General features: G+C 31.4%; 1 protein-coding gene across 1 annotated transcript in view; it reads left to right on the forward strand.

Moving 5' to 3' along the window:
- LOC149486752 (uncharacterized) overlaps positions 1–16,504 on the forward strand; it is a 72,562-nt gene that overhangs the window by 47,872 nt on the left and 8,186 nt on the right. The window contains exons 3-4 of the mRNA XM_089697858.1: positions 11,662–11,839; positions 13,649–13,788. Coding sequence (XP_089553984.1) covers positions 11,662–11,839; positions 13,649–13,788 — 318 coding nt within the window. The remainder of the gene's footprint in view (positions 1–11,661; positions 11,840–13,648; positions 13,789–16,504) is intronic.

The raw sequence follows: 16,504 nt of genomic DNA on the forward strand, positions 1-16,504 counted from the left end.
ATTATAGATAGTGTTGAGATAAACCATCGTAATACCTACTTAACACATTTTCAAACAACATAAACACAGAGTATTTTTATAAATATATTCTTCTTATCCACCTTACCAATTGTTGAAAAAATCCAAGGTGTTTTTACACACAAAAAATTTAAATTGAAAATAAACCCTTATTCTACAGCTACTGTTTGTAACATTATATAATGGAAAAGGTTTCACATTATCTAAGCGTTACCATAACGGGGAACCTTTTCACATTAGTGACCCTTTTTTCGGGCACAAACAGTTAGCACCTACTAGGCTTTAATCGCTATTAGCAACGGTTTTTGGGACAACAGTTTTACATGACGCCTCATTAATAGAACTTAAATTTGTTCTAGTTCTAGTTCTAATGTTGTTCTAGTAATCGTTTAATCGTTTATCTTCTAGTTTATTTTTCTTTACTCTTAATATTTTTCTATAAACAGGAGGATGGCGAAAATGCATGTTTTCGGACCCACCTATAAGAATAGTATCATCAAAAGTTATTAATACTTATTTGACGATTGTGACAGAACTTACAAAACAGCAAATATGCAACAAAACAGCACTTTAGAACATAACCTATAACAACGAACACTAAGTTCACACAAACGAACCTTGATGGAGCAATGTGACATTCGCAATTAACACACCGCATTTTAATTGTTAACGAAGACCAATCGATAAATCAATATCCAAAGGTCAGAAGGCAGAAGAGACAATCCAGAAATAACGAAAAAAGAATAAGAATATAAAATTACTTTATTATATTATTATAATCAAAAATACTCACTATTTCGGGTAGGTATTTAAATGTGAATACAAACCGTATTTACCATGAAATTCCAAATTACAAGCACAGGTAAAGCTAAAACAAAGTCGTGTACAGATTAAATTACTATTAAGGGAGGAAATCGTTTGAAATTGATGACGACAGGCTGAATTAATCTCGTGGCAATTTGTCTCCAGCATCTAAAGCCGAGCATTTGTTTGCTTCCAAACTTTTCGGAAAATAAATAATTTTATCGTAAAAGTGTGGAGCTATTTGTAACCTTAGATTATGTAATTAGTTATAATATTTGTGATTAGGCTTTAGAGTTTAATGTTTATCGTTAAACGTATATTTAAGAATTGCGAATTTCAAAATTGTTTTAATTTATGAGTAATTTTCCAACAAGTGCAAAAAATTTAAAGTATGACTAAAATAAATAAAAAAAAATCTCTATTTTAAAGTATTTTCAAATATTACTTTTATATACAGTTACTATTTCAAAAGTAAACGTATTACAAAAAAGTTTTTATTCTTATAACGAAACGTAAAACACAAGTTTATTTTTTTCCTCCATCTCCTTAGATATATTACAACCCAATCTCCTAAGTTTTTTCCATACCTGAAAAATGAAAGAACCTTTAAACCGACTGTAAACAATATTTTTAACAAAAGGAAGACGCGTTGGAATTAATAACGATTCCGATATCGGTATCGCAACACCTGGCAAGTACTGAATAAAATCTTCCTATTGAAATATGATCGCGATGGGATTCAATAAATCTTTGTTCGACGCGTTGATATTGCATTTCTCCAGTTTTTGTATAGATAATTGTAAAAGTGCTGCTGTTACGGACAGATCTGATAAATTGTGTCCGAAGTTACGGGACTCCGTTTTATATTAAAACCCAAATCTATATTAATATACTAATAATATTATAAAGCGAGTATAATATTATAGAAGAGTTTGTTTGATTGTTTGAACGCGCTCATCTCTAGAACTACTGGTCCGATTTGAAAAATTCTTTCGATATTAGATAGCCCATTAATCGAGGAAGGCTATGGGCTATATATCATCTCGCTACGACCAACAAGAGCGGAGCACTGCGGGTAAAACCGCGGAGCACAGCTAGTTATTCATAATTCTTTATTTGCTCATAAATATGGTATAGAGATGTTAGATTTATTTTACTTACACTAGGTAAAGCATATTTAGCTATTTGTCTTATATGTCTAGTAGGAATGAGTCAATTTTGGATTATAGAAGAATCTTCAGTACCTAGTTACGCTGGCCGTTCAATCGAGTAGATATTAAATTAATAAAAAGTCAAGTAAGCAAAATAATTAATTAATTATATGTATTGAGATTGTGATGAATAAGATATTAAATATGTATATAAATCCATTGTTAATTAATGTTTTTGTAGACATACGGATCTACATATTCGGCTTCCGACTTAAGCTCCATAAATAGAGAATAGTTTTATATCATGTACTAGCGGTCCGCCCCGGCTTCGCCCGTGGTACATGTTTACATTTTCTCTACATAAGAACCATCCTCGTACTTCAAGGAATATAATAAAAAAAGAATTATCGAAATCGGTTCAGCCGTTCTCGAGTTATGCGCTTACCAACACATTTTGCGATTCATTTTTATATATATATAAGATTAGAAAATTTTATTCATTTAAGACTCGGGTTCATAGAAAATAGCCTCTATCACTCCTGAATAGAGTACTATATCTATTAATGAAATCCATAAATACAGATTATATACCAATTACTGGACGCGCAATGATGAATCGACGTCAATCATCAATCGTCATTACGTTATCTGTGCTAATTCCACGGGATTGTCAATCCAGCATCCTTCTGTTGTGGAACTGAATATTTGATAGAATGGACGTAGTTTCGAGCCCACGTTGCGTTTCGTACGACCCGATATATGTCGAATTTACAATGAATCTAAACAAGCCTGTCGAATTTTCGAGAAACGTACATTTTTCAATTCGATGCAGCTTCAAAAATGTAAATAGAAAAAGTAATTGGAATTTATTAGTTTAAATATTATTGAAAAGATGCAAGAGTTATGTAATTAATTAAAAGGTGAATGCAAGTAATTAGAGTGAGCGAATTAATTTTCATTTACTGTAAATGGATTGCAATGTTTAAAATTTATGTGATTAATTTACTACCTGATTCGCTTTTACTTTTAATCAATTACGTAACAGAGTTAAATCATTTTACGTGAAAAACAATTTGATTAATTGCATTACCTAGTAAATTAATCAGCAGGATTTCAACAATAATATGTAAAATTTCATCAAATACCTTATGACTCTACATAAATTGCAGTAAATAATTATCTAATTTACTACCGATAACATCCATGACTCATCCAAATCATATTTAAAATAAACATTAAAATTTAATTAAAATTATGAAAGTTTATCTTCAAAGTGGTGAAAGAACCAAGATCTAAATTAATTTTAATTATGACCATTACAGAAATTGAAACGTGAATGCTACAAAATTCTTGTAATCTGTTTCTTTCAAGCCCTTTCATGATACAAACTAAAGCCTCTGAATAAACAGCTGATATCGCTTTCAATGCTATGAATGTATATTCAGCGATCTTCAATTAAAGTTCATAAATAAAGGGCTTTGAATAGCCAGACTTTGTACACTTTTTAATGTATGGATGTCGTTTGTGTATATGTACCTAAGTATTGAGTTTTTCTATTTAACTAGCAGGCACTTTATCAATTGTCGAAGGACTAAAAATTTTGTGGCTCTCGTACCTACTTTATATTAAAATGTACCTTTTCTTTGGTTTTGGGTACTTTTGTATGGACTAGTGGTGTCGGGATGAACTGTCGCGGCTAGTAATAAAACTTGGATATTTTTAAAGAGCAATATATTGTGAGCAAAAGTTATTATCGACTCAAATCTCTAAACTATATCGATTACGACGCCATCTTTACCCAAACCCATTGTTGAAATTAATTTTACTAATTTTATAACAGGAATAAATTATTATTTAGATATTCTGTTTATACCTTTACAAAGAAAGAAATCTATTAAGGAATGTTGTAGATAAATCTCTAAAGAGTATTGCAAAAATGCAAACACGCAGAAAATTGCTTTTTAACGCTTAAATCGATTTACTGTGAATTAGTTTAACCACGCTAATTCTAAATCGGGAATTGCTTGAAGAAATGCTGCTCCTTTACTTTAGGTATTATATCCTATTAATTTAGCTTTTCACTTCAAGACTTATTAATGAATGATTTTAAAAGAGCAACTATGGAGTTTCTTGCCGGTTCTTCTCCAAAGATACTGCTTCCCGAATCGGTGGTAAATGTTAAAAATATGTTGAGTTTGAGTTTGAATAGAATAGGTAGGTATAGACCAAAGGTCTATCTTTATAGAAATATTAGTGTCTTATACTTCTTTTCCATGAATTAAAATAATGTAGAGCATACTGAGTGTTGTCATGATATTATGTACTAAAAAAAATTGCATAATAGTTAATATATTTCTCGATTTAAAGATAGTTTTAAAGTTTTAACATAATGCAATTTTACTTTCTACGTACGGAATATTTTAATTTTACGAATAAAACAGAATTTCATTAATATAATTTACTCGTAATTTAGTTTGTGAACACTATATAAATAATGTTTTATTCACATCAACAGGTCTTTCCCGCAATACGGGTTTTAATGAATAAAAATACTTAATTAAAGGCAGGCATTCATGGTCACGTTTACTGTAAAATTTTAAAGCCTACATTAAATTCAATGATGTGAAATAAGTTTTATATTTTTGCGTTATTTATTTTATGAGTAGAGAGTATATTTTAATATGTGCTTACGTTTAGGCTCTTTTTTACTTCAGTAGATAATTTTTAGCATTTTAATATTTTTTTTTTACATTCAATGATGCTAACGAGTTTTAACGTATAAGAAAAAGATAGTATCATGTCTTTTAATAGACACAGATATACAGACGAAATTTATCATACACTAGCTGCGCTTCGCGGTTTCACCTTTAGCCTTTAGCCTTTCTCGATGAATGGGCTATCTAACACAGAAATAATTGTTCAAATCGGACCTGTAGTTCCTGAGATTAGCACGTTCAAACAAACAAACAAACTCTTCAACTTTATGATATTAAGTATAGATAAAACAACAAATCTTGTTACCATTACAAATACTAGAATAACCAATAGAATAACTAATATATTATATGAGTTAAATAAATAAGGTGCTTTTCATAAGCTTCATTTTATGTAATGAGCAAACATCGAACAAGGTTTTACTTATTCAATTAAGGTTGATAAAATAGTATAGATGTAATAGTATTATATCAGAAACTAGACGGAGTTAATAAGTATATTTAGTTGAAAAATAAGAAAATATATTTATAGTATAGACTCTACGGTAAGGTAGGATTACATTTGTTTAGTCATAGACAACAAATTACATAATTTGAATTCTGTATGTCTCTTAAATGCATATATCTTGTTATTTTAATATCAAAATCAAATATAAAACATTTCGCACATTTTACGCTTTCGTTTGTATTTCATTTATTATCAAAAGGTAGGTACATAAGTTTCCTCTCATTAAATTCAAACCAAACGATACAACCTATAAATCTTATAACATATTATTACAATATCTGGAAGTCGACTATCTGCGCGATGAAAGTCAAAAATGCTAGTCTCTAGTTATAACAACCTTCAAGCATCTCAAGAAACTCATTAACCTATATACCATTTAAAACTGCTCACTCAAGGACACGTAATGCGATCGTAAATGCATTACGGCCTCATTAATACCCACTAAGTTCTATTAATGATGCCCTTGAAATACCACTTTTACTTGCGTCTTAGACGTGTCTTGGATAATGGTGATCCACAATCTAGCTAGCTTTGTGGATTGAACAGGTGCCTTCTAAGGAAGCGCGCTCCATCTTAGGCCACATCTCATCTTACCATCAGGCGCGATCGTGATTCGTGGTCAAGCGCTTCCCTATCATACATTAAAATAAAAATAAAAGATTTACGTGTTACTTGTGGTCTTTACTTCAGTCTTCAGACTGATGACTATAAGCAAACTAGTGTTAATAATTTGTGATGGCTTCGTTCCATGCTGCACAATAAAGAATTTTTGTTAGTTTGTTTGTTCATGTTGACTGGCAGTGGAAACTAGCCTATGTAACTTGGCAATGATGCAGCTTTCTAAAAGTGCGATAATTTTCCTCTTCTTCTCTTTTAAATATTAATTAATAGTAAAGACGGCATATGATAAATACCTGAATCTATGGTCTACCAGATATACCTAGTACCTAATAATGCGCTTTCGCATTCAGCTCTATTACTAAGATTCCTGAAGACCCATTTCCCTATTTATGCTTCTCCTTGAAACCACGAAACTATTCAAATACAGTTAATTTCAATCCAATTTCAATGCATCTGAAGATTGTCGTGTAGGTATTGGACAAATGAATTTGCCTTTGCCGTGTAGTAAATGAAGTCGTTTAACATTTTTTTGACTACATATTTTGTCATTTAGTTTTTACAATTCAACTTATTACTTGACAATAGGGCAGTACCTACGTGCTACATACACCCTTAAAACTAAATTATAAACCATATACACACGACAAAAATGCCCCTTTTCACTAGAGAGTGTTTAGAGAAACATGATCAAGTACTTACACTAAATAGCTGTGCTAAAAAGAGTCACAAAACCAAACATATGTATTTAGAATCAGCACAAAGATTTGCCATTTAGCGGTAAGTCGTCACCGATTCCAAGATAGATAAAACGTAAGCATCAGGTGGTACTTGCGGGTTCCGCTCACGAACCTCGTTATATTTTATTATCTCTTTAAAAATTCTCAACTGGCCCTCAAATAAAACGTTGATAGGCCATTACACTTGGGTCTTAGTGGTGTTACATTATTCATAGATTTGGAGTTTGTGCAGATATAATCTGATAGTTAGTAAGTAGTGCATTGTAAATATGAGTGTGATTGTGAATGAGTGTGATTCGGAGCCGAGAAGATTTAAAAAATTGCATAGGTACTTTATGTATATTTTGCTTGTTTGAAGAATGAAGATCTTTGCGGGATTGTGAATCTAGAGGTTTAGCTAAAATTCTGTAGTAAGTAGGACCTGTATAAATAAATGGCCCCCAGAAACTTGAAAAAATATATTTTATTTTATGCACTACAAGTGCATAAAATAGTGTGTATAATTTAATACTAGATTCTGTTATAAATTGCTTTTTCATATGACTTTTCCTGCACATTCTTCCTCATAACAAGGTTGTACTATATTCGTAGACAATAAAGCTTTATTCCTAGTCAACTGGAAGAAAACATAATTTTATTTTGTAGAAACATATTCAAATTGAAAATAAAAAAAATAATGAACCGTCTCTTAATTAAAAATGGTCTAAAAATATAACAATTAATTAATCTGGTCCTTAAACATTTAAGGGAACTTTTAATTACAAAAATCTTTCTGTGTAACAGGAAAAAACATATCAAAAATAATAATTGTATACGCCAAAAGGTTTTGCAATCTCTGTTTATTTAATTTTGGTCACTCGCAAACAAAACGCATAACCAGCAACAAGATAAAAAGTAAAACAACTAAAACCCAACTACGACAAAAAACGACGCTGAAAAAGTATAAAACAAAAGTTAAATTGATGAACTAATAAAGAAGCTATGAACGAAAAGATGTGAATTATATGCAATCAGCCCATGAATACAGGTAAAGTCACAAGCAAATGCTAGTAATATATATACATATATTCAAAATGTGCAAGTAAAAAGCTTTCAAATGATACCAAACACGGCATATTTATCTTAACTTTATTTTTTTACTCTGTATGTTTTGTCCGCTAGAGGGCGCCACATTAGATTTTGTGAAACCACATATAGCCTATAACCAGCGGACAATTAAGACGCTTCTAATGATATGTCATTTGTCGAATTCTGATAAGTAGTTTAGAAGTTACGAGGGAACAGATGAACATACATACATACATACATACATATATACATACATACATACATACATACATACATAGCCTGTCAAAATCATAACCCTCCTTTTGCTTTGCCGTAGTCGGGTAAAAATTTAAATACGTGCTTGTAAGCTTTGAAGTTATAAGCTGAGTTTGCACGCACGCACTTCAATTTCTTTTAAGTGAAGGTACGTGTGTAAGTCATTATTAAAATGATGTGTACACGGCCTAATTCTGTTTTTTTTAACAGTAAGTGAGAGAGAGAGTGCCAATGGAGCACTATATTTGTAAATATGAGGTTTTTGCCTCTGTATGGTTGGTTGTTGTATAACTTAACATTATTTGTGAAATATCATGACTATCATATTTCATAAGTGATTGAATAGAAATTAATTAATTTATTAATCATTCATAATAACAAAACTATAAATTATTTAAACCATAACCCACACACGGAACCCTAACTCGAGTGAAATATAAGCAAAAATTTCAAAAGGGTTGCATCTTTAAAAAGTGAGTTCTCATTAAATTATTCTGCTACAGTCATTTTTCGCTTGAGCTTAACAGAAGTTAAATAAAGGCAGAATTTGATATACGAGTAACTGTCGGCTCTAGTAATATGAAATACTAAGTGGTACCATTAATTTGAGAGAATAACCTATAATTCAAGTGTATTAGAACTAGTATATATAGAAATTAATTGGACGCGAAAACCTGGATAAGAAATAGCCCATGTGCTAAGCTACTATTAAGTATTCGATACAATGTATACCTATGTACTAGGTAGCCTTCTTTAGCCATATTAAATACTCATCAGCTGATTTTCATTGATAGCATTACTTTTATGATTATAGAATGACCGTGTGGGAATAGGTTATAACATGAAAGTGAAATTAAAGGTTATGCTTTATTAGGAAAATACAATTAGTAGTAGAAGGTGATGGAATGTCGCGAAGTAATATCTTACAAAATAGGGATAGTAGTTAAATAACTAGATTTTTAGTACCTAGCTTAATTATTTCTTATTGTGGTGTTGTTATTTGTATCATAGGCTTCTATAAATGTACATCTGAATATTTGCTAAATAAAATTTCGTTCAATAACCGAATTCAATTGAATGTAAATAATTCACAAAACAAGAAGTCTTCTTTAAATGTATTCAATTTAAATCTCGTATAAGTGTGTGTATGAAATATAGAATTAGGAATAAGCTTTTGACAATAATGATCTCTTAATAGTTTGTGACCTTTAGTAAAGAGGCGCACGTGTATCTAATTTCAAAACCTGGCCCGTAGTACCTTTATTAAATAAAATAGCAATGAGTTTCCATGAAAGAACGTCTTTTAAATACATTATGAGATAAAATGTATGGAACATTGAAATTATGTTTCGGAGCAACGTCGCACGGTTGGTACTTAATAAAATATTTTTCATGCAGGCACTTTATTCTAAGAATGAATGAACGAATTATTCCTTAGGCATCAAATAGCGTGCTCTAAAGTGTATTGTGTTGCCAAGTGAAAATTCTTTTTGAATTTTTCACGGGGTAATAAATCGTGCTTTTATTATTGCATGCTGAGCAACCTTTTACATGGCTCGCAGAGTTTATTGTAATTTGTTCGAGCTAAAACATTTTGCTTTTGTTAAAGTTTAGTTATCTCAACTTTTTTTCCGTACATTTTACAGTGACAGTTCAGTTATTTATTCTGAGAAGAAGAACGCGGTAAAATCATTTTTAAATACATTTTTAGAATATAATAGAATAGAAAACACTTTATTGTACAATGCACACAAAAACAACATTTACAGAAACGATGGGTAACTTAAAATAAATGTACAATTTGGCGGCCTTATCGCTTAAAAGCGATTTCTTCCAGGCAACCTTAAACCTTTACCTTTACCTTTTTACTAACTTATAATAATTTAACATTTCAGTTTCAATATCTTACGATAATAACGTGGTCTATTATTAGTTTATTATAATTGACTGAATACTTTGACGCAATTTCTTATCCGTATTGCCAGTTTTACGCGCGTAATCGGTCACTTTTTAACCTGTATGCCTTGCTAGTTGCTACTTTAATAAGAAGAACAATAATTAGGCATATCATGTAAAAGACGTTATTTATAAGTTTCAATTTTATAAAGCAATTAATTAATCTTAAATCCTACAATATACCTGCTTATGATTAAACATACGTCACAAATAACATCATTACAACTTGTAAGATAAACATCGTCTAATTAAAGACTGTTTACCTAAATTGTAGGTGTGGCACACATAAATTAAAACAAACAACGTAAATAGAAGCAAAATAATTCGTTCTATGTAACATTGGCAATTACAATATTCCAACTTCAAACAAACAAATAAGAAAAAGTATTTTAATAAGAATATATTTATTTTGTTCGGTCTAATAATAAATTTATCTTTTTCGGTAGGTACGTAATGTTAACACCAAAATAACATCTACAATCCTTTGAAATTCAAGCGTAGAATAATATAATATCTTCCTTTTCCATACATTTTATGCACCTTATTCGAAACAGAGATTCGTAACATAGCCCCGGAATTTAATACACTATCGTGTATGCGAACACGGAACAAAAGAGCGTCTGAAACAATAAAAATACATAGAAATCCACACCGAAAAGACACAATAACGGCATACCGATGCCTATAAAGTCAAACGGACATTCGATACCATTAGCGAAATCCTACAAAGGCTCAGCTAATAGAAATTCTGAATAACCACATCGTCCTATTTTGAATTTCAAATGAAATAAACATTTTTCTATTCGCGAATTCTCTAGAAGCTTGATAGCGGTTGCCGGTTGGATTTGAAATTCATGGCGTGCGAAATACTGAACGGGTTGAGATGGTAAGAAATTACCGGAATTAGTAGTTGTTAGATAAAAATTGCTAAACAGGCATTAAAGTTTTATGATAATTATGAGTAGATAACTTATATTATACTATAAGAATTTCGATAAATATTTCTATGACTAATTTAACGGACGAAAGTCCTAAAATATATGACATTAACACGCCTTGCGCGTTGCGTGTTATTTGCGGAAATACTGTGGAAATACCACGTAGGTACGTCTAAGTTATTCTCTGTATATATTTTCTAACACTCAAATGATCACGTCAAATGTACGGAAATTAAATTCCTTGCTGTCCGATAGCCCGCGAAATAGCAGCTTGGCCAACAGACGTTTATTGAAAAATATCGCTTTATTTAATCTGTGGCATAATTTCATATTTTATTTAACAACTGTCACATCGTGGCGTGAGCTATCTTGCATGTTTGCTGTTTCCTACGTAATTTGATTTTCATTTGTTTACATGAAGAAGGGTTTTATTTGTATTACCCCATACCTGCATATATCACACAAAAGAATGAATTTATTGTGTCTGCTTGAAATCTGTTGTTTTAAATGTTATTGCTAATTAATAATTATGTCTACTATAATGATTTTATAAGTTTTTTACTACTATATTAATATGATAATTTCATGTAAACATATAAATTTATAAAATTACTAGCAGTCCGCCCCGGCTTCGCCCGTGGTACATATTTACGTTTTCTCTACGTAAGAACCATCCTCGTACTTCAAGGAATATAATAAAAAAAGAATTAACGAAATCGGTTCAGCCGTTCTCAAGTTATGCGCTTACCAACACATTTTGGGATTCATTTTTATATTATAGACTTCAAACCTAGCACTAAACAAGAATAGTCTGAACTTCAATCTGCATACTTGCATGTCAATATGTTATTTGCTACAAACCACACTGACCTATATTCACTCTTGTTACAGTACGAAACCAGAGCTTTCAACAGTACAGGGGTGTCAGTGACGAATAATTCGTGTGATTCGTTCGAGTGCGTTATATCCGTGCGGCCGGAGCCGGGGACAGCGAAATATACCTGTGAAGTTTCGAGTGAAGGCCCAAGGTTCGCTGTTGATAGAAGATCAGCAAACATGACGCTGTCTGGTAAGCTTTGTTCTTTTCTACACGAATTTGATGCTATAGATAGCCTTATTATTCTGTATGAATTTGTAACCAGAGATTTTTATAGGTAGAATGGCATGAGCGGAATTAGTATGTTTTACTAGAAAACTCTACTGAAAAATTAAGTTTAAGTAATAATTTTATCAAACGTCGATTCGGCTTAAACTTTACCTAATAGCTGTAAGATAATGTTAATTGTTAAGAACATAATAGGTATTATGTTTATATTAAAATTTTGATAATAATTACTTTTTTAATATACTATACTCTCTGCTCAATTTCTCCTGTTTTATCCGGAACAAGTCCAAGTCTAAATAAACCTCTATCAAAAATTCAAGTAATAGCACTAGATTTTTGTAGCGCTGTAAATTTTCTTGGTGTTTATAGCTAATAGGGCAAGGAATAGAACCATATAAAATAAAAATTTGAAATGTAATATACCGATAAATCATTAAACTAATTTAATACTCCCTTAATTAAAACCACAATAAAGGTAATTAAAAGTCTCATTTTACGGCAGAACTCATAAACACAGGCGTCCATTAAAATTACTAGATAAAATCATAAAAACGTATTAAGTTATGACACTTTTTCAAACCATTAAACAACTTTATTAAAACGAACAATAGAGACCATTAAACCCGCCGAGGAAGAAATTACAATCTTTTTATCTTAACATTTTTCCAATAACTAAAAGGAATTAATGTCGACTGACCTGAAACTCGTAAACGTTTTGTTTTATAAAATGATTTCTCTTATACAATATAAGGAATGTTATTATTAAAGAAAAACTGATGATAAAGTATACTTAATATAGAACATTCAATTATTCTCGTGATGTATTTTATACAAAAATGTCACAATTGAATATAAGATAGAACTTAAAAAGACTCCTTACATAATATAATAGAATATAGAATTTTGGATATCTTAGTGTTTAATGTTCGTATCATGTTATGTATGATCTATTTTAATAAATTGTCTGATGCGAATACACACATTGTTAATAGAACATGAATAAAAATAAATGCTTTAATACAAAGCAAAAAATAAAATACTTTTGTTTCAAATGTTCTCTACTATATTATATTCTGTGAATTTTAGCTTCAACATTTTGTATCACGGGTGTTGTCACGATAAAAATTATAAAAATAAACATATAAGGATATAGCCCTAAATATAAAATATAAAAGGTATAAAAATATATTATCTTCATAGAACTATACACATTTTATCCTTTAGTATTACGATATAATATGTGACTAAAGCCATTACACCAACCAAAATCCAACTTAAACATTTCAAATGGTATATCTCAGAATGTGCCATATAATTAAATCTTCCGGGTCCTCTAAATGGAGGACTTTCTTCACCCCGTAGCTTAAGTTGCGTTCTGGGACAAAAATAAGCATATTATTATGTGCTAATCTAGAATATCTATTTGACCTAAATTTCATCTATATTTTGTTTCCACTGCAGGTGTAGGTGAGATCGACTACTAACGATGAGCGTTTGTGATAATTTCCTAACCTATTGTTTACTAAATGTAATTATTGTATTGTATTGTGTAAATGACTGTTTCCTTACGATGATTTTCTTCTTTGCAGTACAAATTAATTGAAAAAATCGATACCATTTATGAATGCACAACTAGTCTCGTCTAAATATTTGTTTGAAGTCAAAAGACTTAACAACTGTGCCATCAATTACTTTATAACCATCCACTCTCACATCACCATTCTTACATTATTTTTAACGTTAACAATATGATTTAACAAGTCTTATTTACAGTTTTACCAGAATACGAGCCGCTAATCACAGGGCTGCCAACCATAGTGCAAGCTGGTGAGCAGGCGTTTGTCAACTGTACGTCAGACTACTCGCTACCACCCGCCATGATAGACTGGTACGTGGACGCAGAGTTGCAAGAGGTATGTATTGGTATGGACTGGAAAGTCTAACTGACCTTTAGGGAATTTTAAGGGAGAATTTCAAAAGTATAATTCGAAAAACAGGAGGGATGGGAATATGTCCCATAGGAAATTTACGTGATCATGAGTATTTCTGATTCAGTATTTATTTTACTTAAAATATACCAACCGAATATTCTATGGTTAATGTAGCCCTCTTCGGAAACATTTTTTGGCAAAAAATACAACACAAATATTGCAAAGATGTTATTATTTCTTTCTTTGCTGCCCCTTAACTTTTATACGACTTCCAAAGTATCTGCTGCTTCTCAATTCATTCGCCGCATTTTATGACAGTATTTAGCAGCTCTATAACCTAATTACTTTGTCTTTCTATCCTAATAACAGCTCATACAGATCACAGAACCAAACGCTATCAACGCAACATCAAAGTATTTCAGAATCTGTCAGCCATCAGCGCAATTCTGAGCTGAAACTATCCACAACATAAAGGGTTTATTGTGTCCGAACTGTCACTGTGTCCTACATGGATTACTGGATCCTCGTCAACTTTGCCGCTAGTTATGATGCCATGTTTACTTTATTGTTAGGTGGAGTTCATAAAAGCGGCTTTGATATCGCAACTCTGCAAATGAGGAGTTACGAAACTATAGGGTGTATTAAATTGACACACGTGGTTTTAATGAGCCGGGTGTCTAAAATTTACTTTATTGATGAGGGTGAATTTTCCGATAAAGTTGGGGTTTTTAATAAAAATTGGTATAATTATCGGGTAATACATAACAGGTAACATGTAACAGATAATCTGATAATTAAAACTGATCAACGATGTTAAGGGATACTTTTATCCTATTAGCCACGGCGTGCGCAATTTACGCAAATTTCACGCAGTGTTTAACATGAAGCCTAAGTATAGTCCATTTACCTGACAATGGCCTAGTGACAAAAGAATAAGTACAATTCAGACCTCAGTTATATTACACTAAGAACAATACAACGCTGAGGACGTCCATTATCACACCGCAAAAAGTGTAGCCTCAAAAAGTCCGTTGAAATATGAAAGATTACATCACAACTGTTAGAATCTCCATTCAATTTAGATGTCTTATAAATGAGTTTCACAATTCTTGATACAATAAATACTGCTTATATAGAGCTTGAAATAGAATGAACTAGCGCAGAATTGGAAAATATTAACCGATTTTCTTGAGTCCTTTCGTTTGAGTTTCGTACTTCAATATCGAACTGTAATACTATGTTATTTATTCTGTAAACTTATTTATTTTGTGAACGTGTTTATTTGTATAAAGTTCGGTTGAATTGTTTTCTTTTGTTTCAAGGGGAGGATGCTATTTTGATATGAAATATGTCATAAAAATATTATTGAGTTGTTTGTCAGTTTATGATCCTTAAAGTACCTAGTTTCACCGTGAAGAGAGCAGGAATAAAACCTTCCTCTTCCATATAATTTACTTACATTTTAAACAGTCGGAGGTTCTGTATGCGACCGTTTTTGTTTGTCAATCCTGTAGCAGTATAATATGCTTTAGAAGTCATAACGTTTATTCATTACTTTTTCACATTTGAGTATGTAGGTCAATAGTTTTGTTGGTGTTGGTATTATTATAATTGCGGCTACAAAACTGCAAAGAATATTAATACAGAGCTCACACAACACAACACAAAAATAAAACTAAATATAAAAGGACTAATTATTTATTATTATACAAACTCTAGCACAATGCCTTTTAAACCCGTTATTATAATAAAATTTGAATGTTGTCTAATGAAGTGAGTCTTCCTTTATATGTATAAAGGAATTTTTAATTCACTATTCTCTATGAAGTAAGGTATTCATCATCGCACGAACTATAACATCAAGCGGATCTTATAAAAGCTTTTCCAAGTAAAGAATAAACGTATTATTTGTCCTTCCATTTATACTATCAAGAACAATGCCTCACTGAGGACACTCTATTATCACGTCTCACAAAGTGTGTTAGCAGGAAGTCCTGTTGAAATATGAAAGCACGATGTTGATTACATCTTTTCCCTTTTGAGGAAGGTCGCATTCGGTTGAAATCACGGGATGTCACGTAACTCCCGCCAATTCAGTTTGAATTAGGGGTGAGACGCGTCTATCGGACACTAACTTAAAGTTATTATATTGAGTGAAAATTCAAAAAATATATGCGAATCGAACAAGGAGTGGTATTTTGATTATTACACATTGAATAATTACACAATGCGTCGCCTACGACGACAGCAAAGCCTACGACGCCTACGACGTTTACGTCAGCAAAACCGCGTGCTTAGTTTCGATGCAAATAAATACCAGATCTTACATCGATAAAAAAATTGTGAATTCTATTTTATAATAATGTATATCAATGACTAAATGAGCATTTATTTCCACATAATTGTAACTCAAGGTACAACGACACCCTTTTATTTAGCACGAATCTTAAAATACTCATTTTTCCTTTATATTCCGAAACACGTACTACGCTATATAACATCGTTCATCTTTTATTCAATTTATCATATCTGTTTATTTATTCTTTGGCGTTGGGATGTAGGAGATGTAAATTGAATGGTAATAACTTATGAAGTAGAGCTTGTGAGCCTCTGAGGAACTTATAACTTTAGTTTGACTTGCGACGTTGCGTTCGATAAAATTGTCACATGACATATGTAATTGGTTATAGTTCGCCAA

This window comes from Colias philodice, chromosome 8 (assembly GCF_061535455.1).
Source record: "Colias philodice isolate Cphi_HAF_F1 chromosome 8, ilColPhil1 Martin Lab GWU primary, whole genome shotgun sequence".
NCBI classification, from domain to species: Eukaryota; Metazoa; Arthropoda; class Insecta; order Lepidoptera; family Pieridae; genus Colias; species Colias philodice.